Raw genomic sequence first — 23,036 nt, 5'->3', positions numbered from 1 at the left:
ATTGTGTGCAGTTTTGGTCTCCTTATCTGAGGAAGGATGTTCTTGCTATGGAGGGAATGCAGCGAAGGTTCACCAGACAGATTCCTGGGATGGCAGGACTGACGTATGAAGAGAGATTGGGTCGATTAGGCTTGTATTCGCTAGAGTTTAGAAGAATGAGAGGGGATCTCATAGAAACCTACAAAATTCTAACAGGACGAGACAGACTAGATGCAGGAAGGATGTTCCCCATGGCGGGGGAGTCCAGGACCAGGGGTCACAGTCTAAGGATAAGGGGTAAGCCATTTAGGACTGAGATGAGGAAAGATTTCTTCACCCAGAGTGGTGAACCTGTGGAATTCTCTACCACGGAAAGCAGTTGAGGCCAAATCATTAAATATATTCAAGAAAGAGTTAGATATAGTTCTTAGGGCTAATGGGATCAAAAGATACGGGGAGAAAGCAGGAACAGGTTACTGAGTTTGGATGATCAGCCATGGTTGTATTGAATGGCAGAGCAAACTCAAAGGGCCGAACGGCCTACTCCTGCTCCTATTTTTCTATGTTTCTATGTAATCGCTTGCATGATGCAAGACATCTAAAGATTACAGGTTTGAAACTATTCCTGAGAGTTTGGTTCAAAATATTTTTATTAAATTGTCTTCAGAAAGGTGAAAAGCCCATAAACCACAAGCACCAATGTCCTTAAAGTGCACAAAATTATCTTTGTAACAATACTTTGAAGTGCTTTCTGTGCCATGTTTCTTGTTGTAAGCCAAAACATGCCATTTCTATTCACACAACAGTCATTGTGTATCCAGCAATGAAAACGCTACCAACCTACATGATGGATAGCAATCCAGAACGCTCCTGCATACTGGTAGCTGGTCAAATAAATGACCTCTTCCACTTACATATATTCCTACTCTTCAATTTTCACTTTCAAAATTGGGTAAATGGCCCGGTTGTAGTGTCATTACAGAAAAGGGCAATAAATATTCGCTAGGGAAGGGAGTGTAGATAGTCTGGGTCATGTCGTTATCAAAAAGGTGGTGGTGTTGGGCGTCTTGCAAAGCATTAAGGTAGATAAGTCCCAAGAGCCTGATGGGATCTACCCTATAATACTGAGGGAGGCAAGGGAAGAAATTTCTGGGGCCTTGACAGAAATCTTTGTATCCTCATTGGCTACAGGTGAGGTCCCAGAGGACTGGAGAATAGCCAACGTTGTTACTTTGTTTAAGAAGGGTGGCATGGATAATCCAGGAAATGATAGCCCGGTGAGCCTTACGTCAGTGGTAGGGAAACTATTAGAGAGGATTCTTCGGGACAGGATTTACTCCCATTTGGAAACAAATGGACTTATTAGCGAGAGGCAGCATGGTTTTGTGAAGGGGAGGTCGTGTCTCACTAACTTGATCGAGTTTTTTGAGGAAGTGATGAAGATGATTGATGAAGGAAGGGCAGTGGATGTTGTCTATATGGACTTCAGTAAAGCCTTTGACAAGGTCCCTCATGGCAGACTGGTACAAAAGGTGAAGTCACACGGGATCAGAGGTGAGCTGGTAAGATGGACAAAGAACTGGCTCGGTCATAGAAGACAGAGGGTAGCAGTGGAAGGGTGCTTTTCTGAATGGAGGGATGTGACTAGTGGTGTTCCGCAGGGATCAGTGCTGGGACCTTTGCTGTTTGTATTATAATAAATGATTTGGAGGAAAATGTAGCTGGTCTGATTAGTAAGTTTGCGGACGACACAAAGGTTGGTGGAGTTGCGGATAGTGATGAGGATTGTCAGAGGATACAGCAGGATATAGATCGGTTGGAGACTTGGGCGGAGAAATGGCAGATGGAATTTAATCCGGACAAATGTGAGGTAATGCATTTTGGGAGATCTAATACAGGTGGGAAGTATACAGTAAATGGCAGAACCCTTAGGAGTACTGACAGGCAGAGAGATCTGGGCGTACAGGTCCACAGGTCACTGAAAGTGGCAACGCAGGTGGATAAGGTAGTCAAGAAGGCATACGGCATGCTTGCCTTCATCGGTCGGGGCATAGAGTATAAAAAATGGCAAGTCATGCTGCAGCTGTACAGAACTTTAGTTAGGCCACACTTAGAATATTGCATGCAATTCTGGTCGCCACACTACCAGAAGGACGTGGAGGCTTTGGAGAGGGTACAGAAGAGGTTTACCAGGATGTTGCCTGGTCTGGAGGGCATTAGCTATGAGGAGTGGCTGGATAAACTCGGATTGTTTTCACTAGAACGACGGAGGTGGAGGGGCGGCATGACAGAGGTCAACAAAGTTATGAGTGGCATTGACAGAGTGTATAGTCAGAAGCTTTTTCCCAGGGTGGAAGATTCAGTTACTAGAGGACATAGGTTTAAGGTGCGAGGGGCAAAGTTTAGAGGGGATGTGTGAGACAAGTTCTTTACACAGAGGGTGGTGAGTGCCTGGAACTTGCTACCAGGGGAGGTGGTGGAAGCAGGTACGATAGTGACGTTTAAGAGGCATCTTGACAAATACATGAATAGGATGGGAATAGAGGGATACGGTCCCCGGAAGTGCAGAAGGTTTTAGTTTAGACAGGCATCAAGATCGGCGCAGGCTTGGAGGGCCGAATGGCCTGTTCCTGTGCTGTACTGTTCTTTGATTTTATTACCCACTAAGAATAAAGTTGTATCTGCATGCTGTGGGGAACACATTCTGCACACAAAAAGCTTTGTATGTTCTGGCATTGTGCGACAAGAGTCAACAAGTATTGAAAGCTACAAGTATTATGTAGCAAACACAAAAGAAAAATACTGCTCTTAAAGCAAAAGCAATCAGTGCTTCTGATATGTCTTCCTTTTCTCTCAACTGAGGCGTCCTCTCCACTGTTGTTCACAGGGCCCTCAATTGTGTTCATTCCATTTCCCACACTTCTGCTCTCACCCCTTCCCAACATCCCTGAGCCATGATAGCATTCCCCTTGTCCTCATCTTCCACCCCACCAGCCTCCACATTCAACAAATCATGCAACACCAATTCTGCAAACTCCACAGCGTGATGTTACCGTCAAACGCATATTCCCCTCTCCTCTCACCATTCTGAAGGGACTGTTCCCTCCGAGAGACCCTGGTTCAATTTTCAATCACCCCCAACTCTCCCTCCCCTTCCCACAACATCTTCCCGTGCAAGTGCAGCTGCCCATTTACCTCCCCCTTTCCCACCGTCAATGGTCCCAGACACTCCTGCAGGTGAGTGATTTACATGCACTGCTTTCGATTTGGTATACTGTATTCCCTGCTCATAATGCGGTCTCCTCTAAATTGGGGTGTCTAAATAAATATTGGGTCATCACTTTGCAGAACACTTCTGTTCAGTCCTCAAGCATGACCCTGAGCTTCTGGTCACTTTGTCATTTTAATTCTTGGCCCCAGTTGCACTCTGTCCTTAGCCTCCTGCACTGTTCTCATGAAGCTCAACAGAAGATTGAGGAACAGCATCTCATCTTTCAATTAGACATTTTACAGCCTTCTGGACTCAATATTGAGTTCAACAATAAAAACAGAAAATGATGGAAATACTCAGCAGGTCAGGCAGTATCTGTGGAGAGAGAAAGAGATTTAAGATTTCAGGTTGATGACTTTTCATCAGAACTGGGAAAAGTTAGAAATCAAATAGATTTTAAGCAAGTGAAAAGAGGGAGGGTTGAAAAAGAACCCTTCCCCCCCTTTCACTTGCCTAAAAACTATTTGATTTCTAACTTTTCCCAGTTCTGATGAAAGGTCATCAACCTGAAATGTTAACTCTGTTTCTCATCACAGATGTTGCCTGACCTGCTGTGTATTTCCAGCATTTTGTTTTTATTTCAGATTTCCAGCATCCGTAATATTTTGCTTTTGTATCAAGTTTATAAACTTCAGATCATAAGCACTGCTCCTAATTTTTCTGACAGCAGGTGTTGTCATTTATAACTCCAACACCTTTGGTTTCTTTACTTGTCCCATTACCACCCCTTTTGCCTTACACCATCGTCCCTTTTGTCAATTTAATCTCTCCTGCCTTCTATTCTATCAAAAACCTTCCCTTTTCCTCCTCTACCCTTTCCCTGCCTCTGTACGTGCTAAAACCTGTTACATCTCTAGTGCCTTCCTGTTCTCATAAAACATGATTAACCTGAAATATTAACTTTGCGTCTCTATCCAGATGTTGCCAGATCTGAATATTTCAAGCATTTGCTGTTTATATCATGTAACAATCTCAGTTGTGTCAACAGTTCAGCAAACAATCATCCTGCAGAAATTTCTAGTTTGCAACGTGGACAAATATTTGAAAAAAAATCATTACTAAGTTGTCAAGGTGGCAAGCAGTTGTGGGGGGGGGAGATTTATAAAGCAGTAGCTTTTCACATTACCTGATTTGTATGCATGGCTAACAAAGCCTTGTTGAATTCTACAGTTTGCAGCTGTTTCTGGGTGAGTTTATGTTCCACCCCTTCTGTATTGGTCAGTTTTACTTTTTTCTTTGAATCAAACACATTTTGGTCCTACAAGAAACAGTTTCAGACTTGGATTAGAAGCTTTCAGGTTGCAGCATAAAACTATAAAAGACAGTGCTACTGATGTCACTTTTAGAAAAGATGTGTTAAATTAGTGAAGGGTAGAGTCACGACAGAAATGTGCACAACAATGGCAGTCTAACCTTCAGACTAAATTTCACAAAGCATCAGCTCAAACATGTTTGTCTTTAGTGCGAAAACAATTCTTATTTTCTTTATACTGCACACTACTTTATACCCTACATTTAAGTTAAAATGGGGAGTAATTCCTTGTTGCTTAATGTTTAGTCTTTTTTGGGAAAGTACAGATTTACAGCAGGTTTTAAGGGACTAATAGATCACACAGGAAACTCCAAACAAGTTAATTTAAACATTTTTAATGTAATTTTAAAAATCCCTTAAAAGGGAGATTCAGAAAAAACTCTTTGCACCTATGGCGGTTAGAATGTGGAATCGTCTGTTACTAACTATTGAAAGAGGGTCTATAAATTATTTAAAAAGAAAATTAGATAGTGTCTTGAAAAAGCAGATTATTAACAGCTATGAGAAGCGAATAAAGTGAGATTAGCCGAAATGGCTCAAATGGAGAAAACCACTTGCTGAGGTGATGTGCCTGAATATTTTATAACTTCAGTTTAAGAGCTAATAAAATCAGCTACACTTAAAAGTACAAGTCAGTGACCACAGGCAAGCAAACGTATATAGATATATAATTTCTACTTCACTTCAGCAGGAGGCAGCATGATTGTTACAGGTGGAAGTATGCATAGGATTTGGGGGTCAAAAGCTCAGCTCCAGGTCAAATAGGACACCAAGGATTTGAACAGTCTGGTTCAGCCTTATTCAGTGACCGGGGGTTGAGGGAGGGGCGTGGTGGGGAGGAGAATGGAATTGGTGGCGAGTAGACAGAGTTTGTGGAGGGGGCAGAAGACAATGGTTTCAGGCTTTCCAGTGATTAACTGGAGGAAATTATGGCTCACCCGAGACTGCATGTCACACAAGCAGTCTGAAAAGAGTGGCAGTAGAGGGACCAAGAGAAGTAACGTGAGGTAGAGATAGGTGTAATCAGTGAACATGTGGAAGCTGACCCCATGTGTTTGTGAGATACCTCCAAAGAGCAGCATGTAGAGGGAGAGGAAAGGGCCATGGATAGACCCTTGCTGGGAAGGTAGTTGAGATATACCAACAGGCCCAAGCTGACACTTAGTAGATGTTTAAGGCACAATGGAACTGTTAAACGACAACTGTGCTTTGATCGTTAACTACAGAAAAGGAGGATACAATATCTCACATACAAAGAAAGCTAGAGAATAGTCAATGAATTGGTATAAACAGAAAGGCAGTAAACCAACAGGGAAAAAACGTTTTCACCAAAGGGTGAATAACTAAGTGACAATACTGGTAATGCATTAGTTAGAACCTTCCAAAGCTCTTTTGAAGCACAAATAGGACTGGGGGATTGGCAATTCAGGCTAGGACTGTGATGTCCCTGCAATCATTAAATGAGTGAAATTTGGGAAGAAGCCCAAGGAAACAGTCTACAGGAGTACCTTCAGAAGAGAGTAAATTGGTTAAAAAAGTAATTATGTACCTATTCAAATTCATCAAGTTTCTATACTCTGATGATAATTAAGCATCAACTTTCATATGTTCCAGTAAACTGGGCCTGAACATTGACTGATAAAATACCTTGTTGAGGGTGATGATGTTATTGGCAGTTACAGCAAGGAGTCCAACATCCGAGGGCCTTCAGAAAAGAAACAATGTAGATATGATTCCAACTCATAATATACACTGAAATGTTCTACATCTGTGACCTCCAACTCTCTTTATTGCTTACTTCAATTTGATCACTTGATTGTAAAGTTGCAAAGCATCATCATTCCGCCCCTGGAGCTGCATAACGTAAGCCATCTGAGCATGGATTATTGCCAGTTCAGCATCAATCTCCTCATCGCTTATATCCTATAAAGGATATCCAGTATGAGAAGATTATAAATGCAAGAATGCAGGAGGAAAATAAATTCATTTTTTGAGATTAAAATCAGCATTTGACCAATTTCACAGAAAGTACATTCTAAGCAAGTATCACACAACAAATTAATCAGGAAGTATATACCAAATTATTACAAAAGCTCTTAAAAGTTTCAATAAGCTTAACTTAAAGTAAACCATGCCATGTGTAATATCTACTGAAACTTCAGATATACTACCAAATGTTAAATGCATTATCAATGGTACTAACATTCCCACATTTTTCAATGCAACTGGTGCATTACAGTTTTTTGAGATTTGTGTTATTTTGGAGCAAGTACAATGCTATCAAGAACACTGTATTTTAGAATTAGAAAAGGAGGCAAAAAGAGATCAGCATCCTGTAATGAAGTGCCAAGGAATGAGCTCCCCCTGTGTTTCACTGAAAGTGAGTTTCCAATCTCACCTAACTCAGGTCAAGCATCTTTCTACAACAAAAGAATTCCGAGGTATCGCCTGAGGCTATGGGGCACTGCAGAGTAGCAACAACGTGTGCAAGAGTGAAAAGAAAGAGGGTGGGGGAGGAGTAAAACTAAAAATGAAATCTAAGCAAAGGACTATTTTGCCAAATTGGGAAAGGAATTCACACTACTGCAAACAAATATAAAACATCAGGATCTAAATTACAAATTAAAAATGTTTTAAAGTGCTCAGAAAAATGTCAAAAAGCATCCAAAATGTTCTCAGTAATAAGTTGGATTACATTGTAAAAGAATCATTGTACAAATATTTGGCATGCATCAAAAATGAAAATTGTGCACAGAAGTCCATTTGGACGCATTGTGTATCGAAGTTTTCTACTAAACATACTTCTTATTGTAACTTTTGAATTTCTTTTCTTGAAGGTGATAAATTATGTTGGTATATGGTCCCATGGACACCGACAGCCTTCTGGTACCTATCAATAGTTGGGCCACAGCTTGACCAGATCCATTCAACATCCACATATTAGAATTAGAATATTACAGCGCAGTACAGGCCCTTCGGCCCTCGATGTTGCGCCGATCATCTGACCTACACTATTCCATTTACATCCATATGTCTATCCAATGACCACTTAAATGCCCTTAAAGTTGGCGAGTCTACTACTGTTGCAGGCAGGGCGTTCCACGCCCCTACTACTCTCTGCGTAAAGAAACTACCTCTGACATCTGTCCTATATCTTTCACCCCTCAACTTAAAGCTATGTCCCCTCGTGTTTGCCATCCTCATCCGAGGAAAAAGACTCTCACTATCCACCCTATCTAACCCTCTGATTATCTTGTATGTCTCTATTAAGTCACCTCTCCTCCTCCTTCTCTCTAACGAAAACAACCCCAAGTCCCTCAGCCTTTCCTCGTAAGACCTTCCTTCCATACCAGGCAACATCCTAGTAAATCTCCTCTGCACCCTTTCCAAAGCTTCGACATCCTTCCTATAATGCGGTGACCAGAACTGCACGCAATACTCCAGGTGCGGCCTCACCAGAGTTTTGTACAGCTGCATCATGACCCCGTGGCTCTGAAACTCGATCCCCCTACTAATAAAGGCTAACACACCATATGCCTTCTTAACAGCCCTATTAACCTGGGTAGCAACTTTCAGGGATTTATGTACCTGGATACCAAGATCTCTCTGCTCATCTACACTACCAAGAATCTTCCCATTAGCCCAGTACTCTGCATTGCTGTTACTCCTTCCAAAGTGAATCACCTCACACTTCTCCGCATTAAACTCCATTTGCCATCTCTCAGCCCAGCTCTGCAGCCTATCTATGTCCCTCTGTACCCTACAACACCCTTCGACACTATCCACAACTCCACCGACCTTCGTGTCATCCGCAAATTTACTAACCCACCCTTCTACACCCTCATCCAGGTCGTTTATAAAAATGACAAACAGCAGTGGCCCCAAAACAGAACCTTGCGGTACACCACTAGTAACTAAACTCCAGGATGAACATTTGCCATCAACCACCACCCTCTGTCTTCTTTCAGCTAGCCAATTTCTGATCCAAAGCTCTAAATCACCTTCAACCCCATACTTCCGTATTTTCTGCAATAGCCTACCGTGGGGAACCTTATCAAACGCCTTACTGAAATCCATATACACCACATCCACGGCTTTACCCTCATCCACCTGTTTGGTCACCTTCTCGAAAAACTCAATAAGGTTTGTGAGGCACGACCTACCTTTCACAAAACCGTGCTGACTATCGCAAATGAACTTATTCTTTTCAAGATGATTATAAATCCTGTCTCTTATAACCTTTTCCAACATTTTACCCACAACCGAAGTAAGGCTCACAGGTCTATAATTACCAGGGCTGTCTCTACTCCCCTTCTTGAACAAGGGGACAACATTTGCTATCCTCCAGTCCTCCGGCACTACTCCTGTCGACAATGACGACTTAAAGATCAACAACAACGGCTCTGCAATCTCCTCCCTGGCTTCCCAGAGAATCCTAGGATAAATCCCATCTGGCCCAGGGGACTTATCTATTTTCACTCTTTCTATATATGTATATATATTATATACATATATAACAGGTGTCACTGGACAGTAATTGGAAGTGGGACGCCCTCACTGATTCACCCCCACCCTAATCCAGCAGTGATGACAATTTTAGTACCATAATTGCTACCCATATCAAGATCCACTAATTCTGCAGAAAAAGGAATTAAACATGGGAGCTTCATGTTGAGATCATGGTGTTAATGCCTTTAGTAGAAAATTATTTTATTAATAAGGGAGCCTCATAAAATAGATGCACAGGTCAGAAACAGGTCTACGATACTGTAGTGTGAAATTGCCAGCCTGCATTCCTGTTGGAAGCATAGGGCTGCTAAGTAAATCATATGAAGTAAAGAGTGTTTACAGCTGAGCTGATCAAGAACAAAAGACTTAAGATGTCTTTTACACCACAATTAAGGAGAGATTCTGTCCAATAAATTTTATATTCAATTCACACACAAGCAATGCCAATAAAGTTCACACAAGTTATTTTAGCCAGTCAAAAGACCACTATTCTCTGAAATACTCACAGTATCCTCTGAATATGATTGCCTACAGAGTTCTGAAACAAAACGGAAAGCATGATTAGAAATACAAAACTCAAATTTAACATCTGCCATTTATGTTTGGTGTTTTGTTGGACTTTTCTAGTGTACTAACCTTCAGCTTTCTGAAGCTTATTCATGGCCTGAAGTAGCTTGCCCTCACCAATCAAGGTGCAAGCAGCATTGTAACACAGTTCATATGAGGTGTCGGGTAAGCCCAAATCGTCCTGTGTAATAAAACAAAAATGAGTTGCACTTCATTTTTGACAAACAAGGAGAATAATTAAATTCAGTTGCTACACTGAAGCACTGAGTTTGCTAGAAATTTCACACATTACCTTCAAAGTTGAATTAGTCTACCTAATATAGCTAAGAACAGAAAATCACTGGAAATTCAATGTGTCTGGAACTGGGTTGAGGCTTGGGTAAGATGCTCCCTCAAAACATCAGTTGTTAAACTGTCTTCTGTTTCTGATACTGAGTGAACCGCTGAGAATTTCTAGAGGTTTATTTGTTCAGGTTTCTGGTTTTCTCAGGTTTCTTTTTATCTCTTTACGCTCTTGTTGTGGCCAGCTTTGGGAGTAGCTCTGGGTAACTTAGAAAAATGCAAACAGATTGAAAAGGTTTAGTTTTCCATGCTGTTTCTATTTTAAATGGCTGTGTGCATGGATGAACCTATCGGACTGTACATGAAATTGTGTGCAGCATAATCTCATACACACAAGATAGTCCACTTAAGCATTCAGAATGCAAACAAGCCCAATTTGCACCCCTCAGTATGGCAATGTGCATACAGATAGCCTTTTTAAAAATGCCCATCTTATCCAGTTGACACTGACTAAAGCTGCTCAGTAACCCTCCTTTTGTTCTTGTATGTAAAAACAGCAATAAACTACAGTAAAAGGCAACTTTCATTTAATCCAAATGCTTGCTGTGGGCAAAGAAACTTGGAAAAACATGCTTGAACGGTGTGGTTCATAAAGACAGACCTCCACACAATCTTGATGACAGCAATAATCCACTTTGCAATTGCATCATGTGCCCATGATCAGTTTTATACCATTCTCAGATTTTATCACTTGGGGAACCACACATCAAGGAGCTACATATTGGGCTATCTTCCTCTCAACTGCAAAATAAAGCAAGTTGGCTAACTGATAGTCTCCTTTGCTCTTTAAAAGATAGTGGAAGCATTGCCCAGCTTGATAAGTTGCACTGAACAACCTGAACAGAGACAGGAAAATGTTATGACTTTGCAGGTGATCAGTACTACATTCAGGTCACAATAAGTCGTAGGACTCACACTGCTCATTTTGAACTGAACCCAAACTGAAATAACCACATTAATGACCTTCCCTCAATTTTAAGCTCAGAAGTGATACCATGTTCAACTCCATTCGCAACTTCTCCAATAATGAAGGAGCCACCATGTCCTTGGACGTAGTTAACAGCCTGACTTGGGCTGACAAATGGCAAGTAATATTTGTGCCATCTAATTGCCTGGTAGCTACCATCTCCAGCTGGAGAAATCCCAACAGCCTCATTCTGACCCCCGATGGCACCAGCACTGTCGAGCCCTCCACTATCAATATCTTGGGGGCCACCATCAACCAGAGGTTTAACTGCACCATCGAGATGATGTAGATAATCTGATTGGTGCCCTTGCTATGGACTCAATACCTACTCCCTTCATCACTGGAGCAGTGGTGACTACGGGTACACGTAGGTGATGCTGGCAGGTCAATTTGTGCATGGCTAGCAGAGTCCCCGGAGGTGAGATCGATTCCTTCGCAGTACTGCACCATTTGATCTTGTGACCTCATATGAACGTGGTTCTTTGCACACCTTGGACATCTCTGCTGGGATCTATATCTGCTCTTGCGGGTGAAGGATCTTCACCTTCTGGCCAATGTATAGTGGCGGTACTTCTGCACCTACATGCACGTCCTGCACGTCTTTCATCTGGTCTTGTTGCTGATGTAACTGATCTGTGATCAAGGACGACTTGGTGAGACGATAGAAGCAAAAACTGCGGATGCTGGAAATCTGAATTAAAAACATAAAATGCTGGAAATACTCAGCAGGTCTGGTAGCATCTGTGGCGAGAGAAACAGAGTTAACATTTCAGGTCGATTTCAGGCTCAGTTCTGATGAAAGGTCACAGTCCTGAAACGTTTACTGTGTTTCGCTCGCCACAGATTTTGCCAGACCTGCTGAGTATTTCCAGCACTTCTGTTTTTATTATTGGTGAGATGATAACCTAGTAGTCACTGTTCAACCAAACAATCTCAGCAGGTGTTGGCAATCCAGAGTCTAATGGCACTGCGTGAAGATGCAATAATGCACCTTGGATATCTTGCCCTGTTTCCAAACACTTTTTGATAAGCGATTTGACTGTCCTGACCATACGTTCAGCCATCCCATTCGAACAAGGATATGTGAGTGATGATGTGACATGGATGACGGACCAGCGGTCACACAAAGGCATTTGATACAGTGCCACATAACAGACTTGTGAGCAAAGTTATAGCTCATAGAATAAACGGGACAGTAGCAACATGGATATGGAATTGGCTGATTGACAGGAAACAGAGAGTAGTGGTTAATGGATGTTTTTTGCACTAGAGGAAGGTTAGTAGTGGAGTTCCCCAGCTTTCAGTGTTGGGATCTTTGCTTTTCCTGATATTTATTAATGACCTAGACCTTAGTGTACAGGGCACAATTTCAAAGTTTGCGGATTAGAAACTTGGAAGAACATACAAACAAGGATGAGTAGGCCATTTGGCCCCTCGAGCCTGTTCCGCCATTCCATAAGATCATGGCTGATCTGTTTGTGCACTCGACTCCATTTTCCTGCCTACCCCCAATACCCTTTGACTCCCTTGTTTGTCAAGAATCTGTCGACCTCTGCCTTAAAAACATTCAATGAACCTGTCTCCACCGCTCTCCATGGGAGAGTTCCACAGACTCACAACCCTCAGAGAAAAATGTTCTCATCTCTGTCCTAAATGGGAGACCCCTTATTTTTAAACTGCCCCCTAGTTTTAGTCTCTCCCACAAGGAAAAACATCCTTTCCACATCCACCCTGTCAAGTTCCTTCAGGATCTTATATGTTTCAATTAGATCACCTCTCATCCTTCTAAACTCCATTGAATATAGACCCAACCTGCCCAACCTTTCCTCATAATGTAACCCTCATATCCCAGGAATCAGTCGAGTGAACCTTCTCTGAACTGCTTCCAATGCAATTATATCCTTTCTGAAGTAAGGAGACCAAAACTGTACACAATTCTCTAGATGTGGTCTCACCAATGTTCTGTACAACTGTAGCAAAACATCTCTTTTATATTCCATTCCCCTTGCAATAAATGACATTGCATTTGCCTTCTTAATCACTTCCTGCACCTGCATACTAACTTTTGTGTTTCGTGTACTGGGACACCCAGATCACTCTGCATCTCAGAGTTCTGCAATCTCTCTCAACTTAAATATATTGTTTTTCTATTCTTCCTGCCAAAGAGGACAAGCTCACACTTTCCCACATTATACTCCATCTGCCGAATCTTTACCCACTCACTTAACTTATCTATATCCCTTTGCAGACTCATGTCCTCTTTACAACTTAGTCTCCCACCTATCTTGAGTCATCAGCAAATTTAGCAACCATACATTCTGTCCCTTCATCCAAGTCAAAATATAGATTGTAAATAGTTGAGGCCCCAGCACTGATCCCTGTGGCACTCCACTAGTTACAGTTTGCCAACCCGATAATGACTCATTTATGCCTACTCTGTTTCCTGTTAGCTAACCAATCCTCTTTCCTTGCTGTTATGTTACCCCCCCCCCCCCCTTACCATGGGCTCTTATTTTGTTTAGTAACCTTTGATGCGGCACCTTGTCAAATGTCTTCTGGAAATTCAAGTCACCACATCCACAGGTTCCCCTTTATCCATGTTATTTCCTTAAAGAACTCTCAAATTAGACAAACATGATTTCCCCTTCACAAAACCAATCTGACTGACTGCATTAAGACTTTCTAAATGACCTATGACCTCCTGAATAATAGATTCCATCATTTTCCCTATGACAGATGTTAGGCTAACTGGCCTGTAGTTTCCTGCTTTCTGTCTTTCTCCTTTTTTGAATAGTGGAGTTACATTTGCTTTTTTCCAATCTGATGGCTCCTTTCCAGAATCTAGGGAATTTTGGAAAATTAAAATCAATGCATCCACTATCTCAGCAGCCACTTCTTTTAAGACCCTAGGATGAAGTCCATCAAGACCTGAGGACTTGTCAGCTTTTAGTTCTAATAATTTTCTCAGTACCCTTTCCCTGGTAATGGTAATTGTTTTAAGTTCCTCCCTCCCTTTCAACTCTTGAATCACAATTATTTCTAGGATGTTATTTGTATTCTCTACAGTGAAGACAGATGCAAAAAATCTGTTCAATTCATTCACCATTTCCTTATTTTCCATTATTAACTCCCCAAACTCACTCCCTAGAGGACCAACACTCACTTTACTCTTTTCCTTTTTAAATACCTGTAGAAACTCTTACTATCCATTTTTATATTTCTAGCTAGCTTTTTCTCGTACTCTAATTTCTCTCTCATTATTCTTTTAATTATGCTTTGCTATTTTTAATATTCTGTCCAACCTTCTGACCTGCCACTACTCTTCACTGAATTGTACGCTTTTTCTTTCAATTTGATACTATCTTTAACTTCCATAGTCAGTCACAGACGGTGCGTCCCTCCCCTGGAGTCTTTCTTTCTCACTGGAATGTTCCTGTGCTGAGTGTTATGAAATATCTCCTTAAATGTCTGGCACTGCATCTCTACTGACCTATCCCTTAAACTAATTACCCAATTTACTTTAGCCAGCTCTGTCTTCAACCCCTCCTAATTACCATTATTTAAGTTTAAAACACTAGTGTTACAACCAAGGTGGGAGTCATGCACTGTTAATTCAGCCCCACTACTCCACAGGTCACAACATATTAGTAAAGTTTCCCACCTACCAGAAACTAGCCAAATTAAACACTATTTGTCCCCCAAAATAAAGCACACCAAATCAGGTTTCTTTAGACAATAAAATTAATTTATTATTAATAAACTAAGGCTTAAACAATAATGAGATAACTCTGTATGTGAAAGGATCCTTTTCAAACTTATTCTTCCTAACCCTCATGCACACACACATACATTAAAAAAAAGGTCAACCGGTTTTAAAAGGATGTTTTGGATTACAACGGTTTCTAAGGAATAAAATCACTGGGTTGTAACGTTCTGGTAGGATATTTCCGGATAGGTGAAGTGTCCCAGAGTCGAATAGTCAGGTGCCACTCAAAGTCTCTCCAGGCAAGGTTGATGAACAGTCTGTGATGGGTAGGTGTCCACGGCACTTCGTCTGCAGCAGGCGTCGCGTCACACTGATCTTTCAGCAAAGGATGTAGCAACAGGTCAACTTGAGTTTTGAAATAGCAGTCTAGCAATAGAAGCTTTCTTGAGCTTTCAGGATCTCCCAAAACATAAGAGGCAACAGGAATCACTCCTGAGGCAGAGATCTTTCACATACTGGAGGCAATAGGAATTTGCTTCCTCTCAGCAAAGGAGCCTTCCTCCAGAAAGCAGAAACTCCTCTTTTCCTGAGTCTTTTCCTCTCCAGGCAGACCACAACCACCACCTCAAATGTAGAATTTATTTTTTAGAAGAGGCAAACCTTCTTTTTCAAGGACAGGTCTTTTTATCTGGTCTGCCAAAAATAGGTCCCAGCCAGTTTGTTCTGCCTCCTGTCTGCCCAGCTCACCGGTCTCCACAATGCAAAAATGAAACTGAAACGCGAATAATCAAGTCATGTGACCTGTCATTTCCCTTGCTTTCGTTTGGAACATGTGTCTTGCAGTCTGCCCCACTCAGTTCAAACACCAAGTTTCAGCATTCAATGTTCACAGAGAAAAATATTTCTTCTCAGTTTTCAAAACACACAGAACTCCAAGCTTTCAAATAAATTTTAAAAATCTCTTCTGTCATGCAGGCCCCCACCTGCCAAGAATGAGGCACACATTATTTTGCTACATGAACATTAAAACTTAAAATTGCTGCTGGGAAGAAAAGAGAGCCTATCACCAGGAATTGCCAGGTCCCTCACCGGAAAGACCTTTTTTGCATACTGGCAGACAGTGTTGTTACAAAGGACCCAGTCCCTGCTTCTCCAATACACAGAAACCTGGTCAGGCCAGTTTAGTCACATGACTAACTGGCTGTTTGAATTTGAACTTGCCACAGAGTGTTTGAAAGTGAAACCAGTTTGCTCCTGGGCTGAAAAGATTCTCTCCTGTCTGCTCCCATCTCTTTCTCATGGAACAGAAGTCCCATTGAAGACACATGAACCCCAAGAGAGAAAAGTCTCTTACAGTGAACAAGGTTTAAGATGAATACTGAGCCCCAATGAAAAGCAAGACTACTTACAAAAAGACTACAGAGAGCTCGAAACACAGTAAACAAAAAACCCTTCTACTTTATTTTTCTTCTGCTCTCTTCTGTCCCTATTTGCATGTGTATCCTAGCATGGGCGCGTTGTATATCTGTGGGCATTAACTAAATTAGAGTTTAAGTTTTAATACATTTCACTTTCCTTCTTTAAACCTGAGAAAACGAGGTGTGCTCATTTCTTAGCCTTATAATTATAAAGTGGTGAACAAAGATTCACCAAGAAGGAGCTCAAAACACAGTGTGTTTTAAATTAAACCCTGTTACAGTCCTTCTTCTTCTTCTTCTTCTTTGGCCTCCTTATCTCGAGAGACAATGGATAAGCGCCTGGAGGTGGTCAGTGGTTTGTGAAGCAGCGCCTGGAGTGGCTATAAAGGCCAATTCTAGAGTGACAGGCTCTTCCACAGGTGCTGCAGAGAAATTTGTTTGTCGGGGCTGTTACACAGTTGGCTCTCCCCTTGCGCCTCTGTCTTATTTCCTGCCAACTACTAAGTCTCTTCGACTCGCCACACTTTAGCCCCGTCTTTATGGCTGCCCTAACGCTGGCAACTGACTCCCACGACTTGTGATCAATGTCACAGGATTTCATGTCGCGTTTGCAGACGTCTTTAAAGCGGAGACCTGGACGGCTGGTGGGTCTGATACCAGTGGCGAGCTCGCTGTACAATGTGTCCTTGGGGATCCTGCCATCTTCCATGCGGCTCACATGGCCAAGCCATCTCAAGCGCCGCTGTCTCAGTAGTGTGTATAAGCTGGGGATGTTGGCCGCCTCGAGGACTTCTGTGTTGGAGATACGGTCCTGCCACCTGATGCCAAGTATTCTCTGGAGGCAGCGAAGATGGAATGAATTGAGACGTCGCTCTTGGCTGACATATGTTGTCCAGGCCTCGCTGCCATAGAGCAAGGTACTGAGGACACAGGCCTGATACACTCGGACTTTTGTGTTCCATGTCAGTGCACCATTTTCCCACACTCTCTTGGCCAGTCTGGACATAGCAGTGGAAGCCTTTCCCATGCGCTTGTTGATCTCTGCATCTAGAGACAGGTTACTGGTGATAGTTGAGCCTAGGTAGGTGAACTCTTGAACCACTTCCAGAGCGTGGTCGCCAATATTGATGGATGGAGCATTTCTGACGTCCTGCCCCATGATGTTCGTTTTCTTGAGGCTGATGGTTAGGCCAAATTTGTTACTGTTATAGTAAGACCAGGTAAAGACAGTAAAAGACCCCTAGACACCTTTCTCACCTGGTCCTAACACTTGTGACACTAGTCTTCGATTCAACTTCTCATCCTCAAACTGAATGCAAAATTCAGTCATGTTGTGATCACTGTTACCTAGGGGTTCTTTTACTATGAGATCATTAATTAATCCTGTCTCGTTACACATTATCAGATCTAGAATAGCCTGCTCTCTGGTTGGCTCTAGAATGAGCTGCTTTAAGAAACTGTCCTGAAAACACTCTATGAACTCATCATCCAGGCTACCTTTGCCAATCTGATTCGTCTAATCTATCTGTAGATTAAAATCATCCATGATTATTACTGCAGCTTTCTCACAAGCCCCCATTATTTCTTCCTGTATACCCCATCTTACGGTGTGGTTACTATTAGGGAGCCTAAAAACTACTCCAACAAGTGACTTCCTACCTTTACTATTTCTTATCTCTACCCAAATTGATTCTACATCTTGATTTTTAGAACTAAGGTAACCTCTCTCTATTGTACTGTCATCCTTAATTAACAGAGCTACCCCGCCCCACCCCACCAACTTTTCTGTCCTTCCAAATGTCATGTACCCTTGAATATTCAGGTCCCAGCCTTTGTCATCTTCAGCCATGTCTCTGTAATGGCTATCAGATCATACATATTTACTTCTATTTGAGCTATCAATTCATTTGTTTTGTTACGAATTCTACACACATTCAAATACAGAGCCTTCAGTTCTGTCTTTTTACTATTTATGCAACCTCTAGCAGCTTGTACAGTCTTAATTTTGTACATTCCATCCCTTCCTGTTCTATTATTTCCCTTATTGCTACCTTGCTCTCTTGCCCTGTCCTCTCCCTTTAATTTAACATATCATCTCTCACTTGATCCCTCGCCCCCACTATTCAGTTTAAAGCCCTCTACCGCCCCAGTTATATGACTCACCAGAACACTGGTCCCAGTGTAGTTCGGTGAAGACCGTCCCAACGGCACAGCTCCCATTTTCCCCAGTACTAGTGCCAGTGCCCCATGAATCAAAACCCATTTCTCCCACACCAATCTTTGAGCCATGCGTTTAATTCTTCAATCTCATTTACTCTACACCAATTTGCTCGTGGCTCAGATAATAATCCAGAGATTCTTACCTTTGAGGTTCTGCTTTTTAATTTAGCATTGTCAACTGTGAGGAGGTTAGTGTAGAATTTCAAAAGGACATAGACAAGTTGGTGGAATGGGTGGACAGGTGGCACATGAAGTTCAATGCAGAGAAATGTGAAGTGATACATTTTGATAGAAAAAACGCAGAGAAAGAATATTAATAAAGGGTACAAATCTAAACGGGGTGCAGGAGCAGAGGGACCTGGGTGTATATGTGCATAAGTCATTGAAGGTGGCAGGACAGGTTGAGAGTGTGGTTAATAAAGCATACAGTATCTTGGGCTTCATTAACAGGGGCATAAAGTACAAGAGCAAGAAGGTTATGTTGAACCTGTATAAGACACTAGTTCAGCCTCAGCTGGAGTATTGTGCCCAGTTCTGAGCATCGCACTTTAGAAAGGACGTGAAAGCATTAGAGAGGATGCAAAAAAAATTCACGAAAATGGTTCCAGGGATTAGGAACTTCAGTTATGAAGATAGATTGGAGAAGTTGGGAGTGTTTTCCTTAAAGAAGAGAAGGCTGAGAGGAGATTTGATAGAGGTATTCAAAATCATGAGGGGTCTGGACAGAGTAGATAGGGCGAAACTGTTCCAACTCATGAAAGGATCGGGAACGAGAGGGCACAGATTTAAAGTAATTGGTAAAAGCAAAAGCGACATGAGGGAAAACTTCTTCACGCAGCGAGTGGTTAAGGTCTGGAATGCAATGTCCGGGAGTGTGGTGGAGGCAAGTTCAATTGAAGCATTCAAAAGGGAATTACATCGTTATACGAAAAGGAAGAATGTGCAGGGTTATAGGGAGAAGGCAGGGGAGTGGCACTCGGTGAATTGCTCATTCGGAGAGCTGGTGCAGACATGATGGGGCAAATGGCCTCCTTCTGCACTGTAACAATTCTGTGATTCAGCCTTCAACTCTTTTCTCTCCGAGGAGCAAATCTTGCTTTAAAAGTTGCAACAAGTTGCAATGTCTGCAGAGCTGAGCAGGATCCATGCCCTGAGCTGCGTTGCTGCAGCCAGGTTTGTGAGCTTGCAGGTGGAAGGGGCCTGGCGTTGGGGTCGACTAATGGTGCATGAGTGTGGCAAAGGTATGAAGGGGTCCAAGGAAACTACTGATAATTTTTCTTGCCAGCTCAGGGCAAAACAGGGAGTGTGCTCAAATCACCTTCAATCACTACTCACACCATTGCTCTCCTGATGTGAGAGTTGTGATCTGGTCGCAGCGCTTCAGGTAGGCCTTCTGACTTGAGTCACAAGCAAAGCTCCAACATGGTTCAGGATAGTCAGTTCATGAAGCCTTCTCTTCCTCCTCCCCCACCCCCATTACTTATTCATTGTCTGCCACCATTCCCAACTGGATGTGGTAAGTCTACAGAGCTTTGCTCTGTATATAGCTATTTTTGATATTATGCATGTAGCCAAATGTTGTAGATATATTGATTGACACCTCACTTAGGCCTGGTGCTGCTCTTGGTGTGCTATTCTACTCGCCAGTGAACAAGGGTTGCTCTCCCAGCTTAACAGTCATGAAGGGGAGAGTCCAAGAGTGTATCAAGGTCTAGGATGGAAATAAAAACAGAAAGTGCTGGAAATACTCAGCAAGTCTGGCAGCATCTGTGAAGAGAGAAGCAGAGTTAATGTTTCAGGTCTGTGACCTTTCATCAGCACTTTCTGCTTTTATTTCAGACTTTCAGCATCCGCAGTATTTTGCTTTCATTCTAGGATGGAAATGTTAAGTTGTCTATGCATTTTTAAATTTTCTGTTTTCATTTCAGATTTTGACATTTGCAGTGTTTCTGTCCATAATATATTTAATGTAGGAACATGAATAAAATTTATTCCACAAATCTCTGCATTATCCTCAAAAGGCATATTAATATGAAATGTAATTGAAAATGTGATACACTGCCTTCAATAGAACGATTGACACTTACATGGAATGAATTTTCCCAGGTACTTAAAGCTGCCACAACAGCAGAAAGGTTGGTCTTCCTTTCCTCTTCGTATTCATCTTGCGAGTTTCGAATTAAATCACGATAAACAGATAAACAGTCGTCATAACGTTCCAATCTGTACAACTGAAATTACAAAACAGATAAGTCTATCTACACATAAAAGCACCATTATTTATCATTTGTCTACATGCTATTGCAAGCCAAATGGTACACTTTAATCGATAAATTTTGGGTCCATTAAGCTTGAACACTGAAGCTAACCAATTGCCCCATAAGCAAAGATTTTCCTTCTTTACTGATCCCTCTGACACATTTTACTTCAATTAATCAGAATCCCTCTCGCAAGTGATCCCACTCACCCACCACCTTGTTAAACTGTACTGGCTCCCTGTGTCCCACTCCGTCAACTTCAAGATCCTCATCTTCGAAACCTGCCACCATCTTTCCCAACCTATCTTAATCCCCAGTTTGTTCCTCTGTCCTTCAGACACAGGATTACTATTCCTATGCTGCTACTACCCCTTTGATTTTTGTCAAAGATGGTTCTTGCTACTCTTTTCTCCTCTTCCAACTGTTTCTTTAAAAACCTTTCCACCATGCCTTAACCTTTTCCTGACTCCTCTGCTTTCTCTTTGCCCTTGTAACATGCTTTGAAAGGCCCTTCTATATGAGGCTACCTCTTATGCTCTTCTGCAAGCTGGGAGGAGTGCAGGGCCAGCGAGGGGATTGGATGGGGCGAGGGCATAAGGAGAGACTGCAAATATCCATCAAAATATTTAGCACAAAACACAATTACTGCAAAGGACAACCAGCAAGACACCGAATAACATTGGAATTTCTAAATAGTGTAACTCAATTAATTAGGTCATTTAACTTTAAAGTCTTTACCAGATGTAGCTGCATGAAAAGTAGTCTCATTCTTTCCTAAGAACTGGAAACTGTGTAACTCCTTGCCTCCCTCGGTCTCCACTTCCCTCTAAACACCTCACTTGGCACTATTCCATCACTCCTTCCTGGTGTGCATCAGTTTTGTGGTGCTCTGCACTATAAACCTTGAACCTTCACCCTTGCCTTCAAATAAAACTATCTATATTCTCACATTCAAATCCTTCTCTCTCCAAAAACACACGTAACTGCCTGTTGAACTTATTGTCCTGTGCACAGACCATCTGCCTTAATAACCTGATGCAAAATCTCATTGCATAGTTCTATTATTTCTCGGATGAAAATTTTTTGCCTGGCTATCCACTGTACCAACTTTGTTTTTAACTTCCCTTCTCCATAGTGAACAATTTTCCAGGATCACCTTCGTCAATTTCCTTCATTCATCTATATAATTAAAAATATTGAATCTAGTACACATTACACTTTGAATGAAATTGCAACACAAATCATGATACACTTCTCTGGTTCAAGTAGCCAAGTGATTCGAGTTGGAAAAGCTACCAAGCATACTACTTTCTTAATCACTGTAAATTTATTCAATATGTATACTTGTTATGAGTATCCGTATATTTATGCATCTATGCAATTAGCCAATACATTTATCAGCTTTCACTTCCATAGACGACCTCTGTCTCTACAATCTTGCCTCTGCTCTGATCCTAGAAGTACTATTCCATTGGGTCTTCATTGCCAAGCTATCTTAATGCTATTCTTTTGATCTCTCCACACTTCGGATTTTTCTCCTCGCTGATCCTCGGCTTTTTAAGCCCACGCATATTACTACCACTTTGCAAACTTTGCTGTGACCTCTCAGCCCATTCACCCTCCCAAGAAATATTCGAGAAATTGGTGACTTCACTTCATCAGGATCAGGTAACTACATCGACTCATCCAAACAAATTACATTCTTCACTAACAACTTGCACTGAGACTGTGCCTTTAACATGAAAAAATACCTCCGAGGCACTTCATAGTGGCATAATAAATAAAGCAAGCTGTGCCTAAGCAGGAGATATTAGGAGGGCTTCAAAGAGGTGGGATTTAAGGAAGGAGTTAAAGGGAAAGAATTTAAGGAGAGGATTTCAGAGGATGTGGCTAGGTGCCAGTGGTGGAGAATGCACAATACGCCAGTCAAAGTAAAAAAAGCAAAATACTGCGAATTCTGGAAATCTGAAAAAAAAACAAAGTGCTGGAAATACACAGCAGATCTGACAGCATCTGTGGAGAGAGAAGCAGAGTTAACGTTTCAGGTCAGTGACCTTTCATCAGAACAGGCAAAGATTAGAAATGTAATAGGTTTTTATCCCCTTGTCCTCACTATTCACCCCACCAGCCAACACATCCTCTGCCATTTCCGCCACCTCCAGCATGATGCCACCACCAAACGCATCTTCCCCTCCCCTCAGCATTCCGAAGGGATCGTTCCCTCCATGTACAGAAGATGTTTACCGTACAGAAGAGGTTTACCAGGATGTTGCCTGATCTGGAGAGTATTAGCTATGAGGAGAGGTTGGATAAACTCGGATTGTTTTCACTTGCACGACGGAGGTGGAGGGGTGACATGAATGAGATTTACAAAGTTATGAGCGGCATGGACAGAGTGGATAGTCAGAAACTTTTTCCCAGGGTGGAAGAGTCAGTTACTAGGGGACATAGGTTTAAGGTGAGAGGGGCAAAGTTTAGAGGGGATGT

General features: G+C 42.0%; 1 protein-coding gene across 1 annotated transcript in view; it reads right to left on the bottom strand.

Annotated features, from left to right (window-relative positions):
* srp72 (signal recognition particle 72) overlaps positions 1-23,036 on the bottom strand; it is a 138,156-nt gene that overhangs the window by 100,908 nt on the left and 14,212 nt on the right. Inside the window, exons 4-9 of the mRNA XM_068047482.1 lie at positions 20,379-20,522; positions 9,708-9,819; positions 9,578-9,609; positions 6,361-6,485; positions 6,210-6,267; positions 4,377-4,508 (exon numbers count right to left, since the gene is read on the bottom strand). Of these exons, the coding sequence (XP_067903583.1) occupies positions 4,377-4,508; positions 6,210-6,267; positions 6,361-6,485; positions 9,578-9,609; positions 9,708-9,819; positions 20,379-20,522 (603 nt within the window). The remainder of the gene's footprint in view (positions 1-4,376; positions 4,509-6,209; positions 6,268-6,360; positions 6,486-9,577; positions 9,610-9,707; positions 9,820-20,378; positions 20,523-23,036) is intronic.

This window comes from Heterodontus francisci, chromosome 1 (assembly GCF_036365525.1).
Source record: "Heterodontus francisci isolate sHetFra1 chromosome 1, sHetFra1.hap1, whole genome shotgun sequence".
In the NCBI taxonomy this organism is placed as follows: domain Eukaryota; kingdom Metazoa; phylum Chordata; class Chondrichthyes; order Heterodontiformes; family Heterodontidae; genus Heterodontus; species Heterodontus francisci.
The sequence above is the reverse complement of the archived record's forward strand: the minus strand, read 5'-3'. Positions and strand labels throughout refer to the sequence as shown.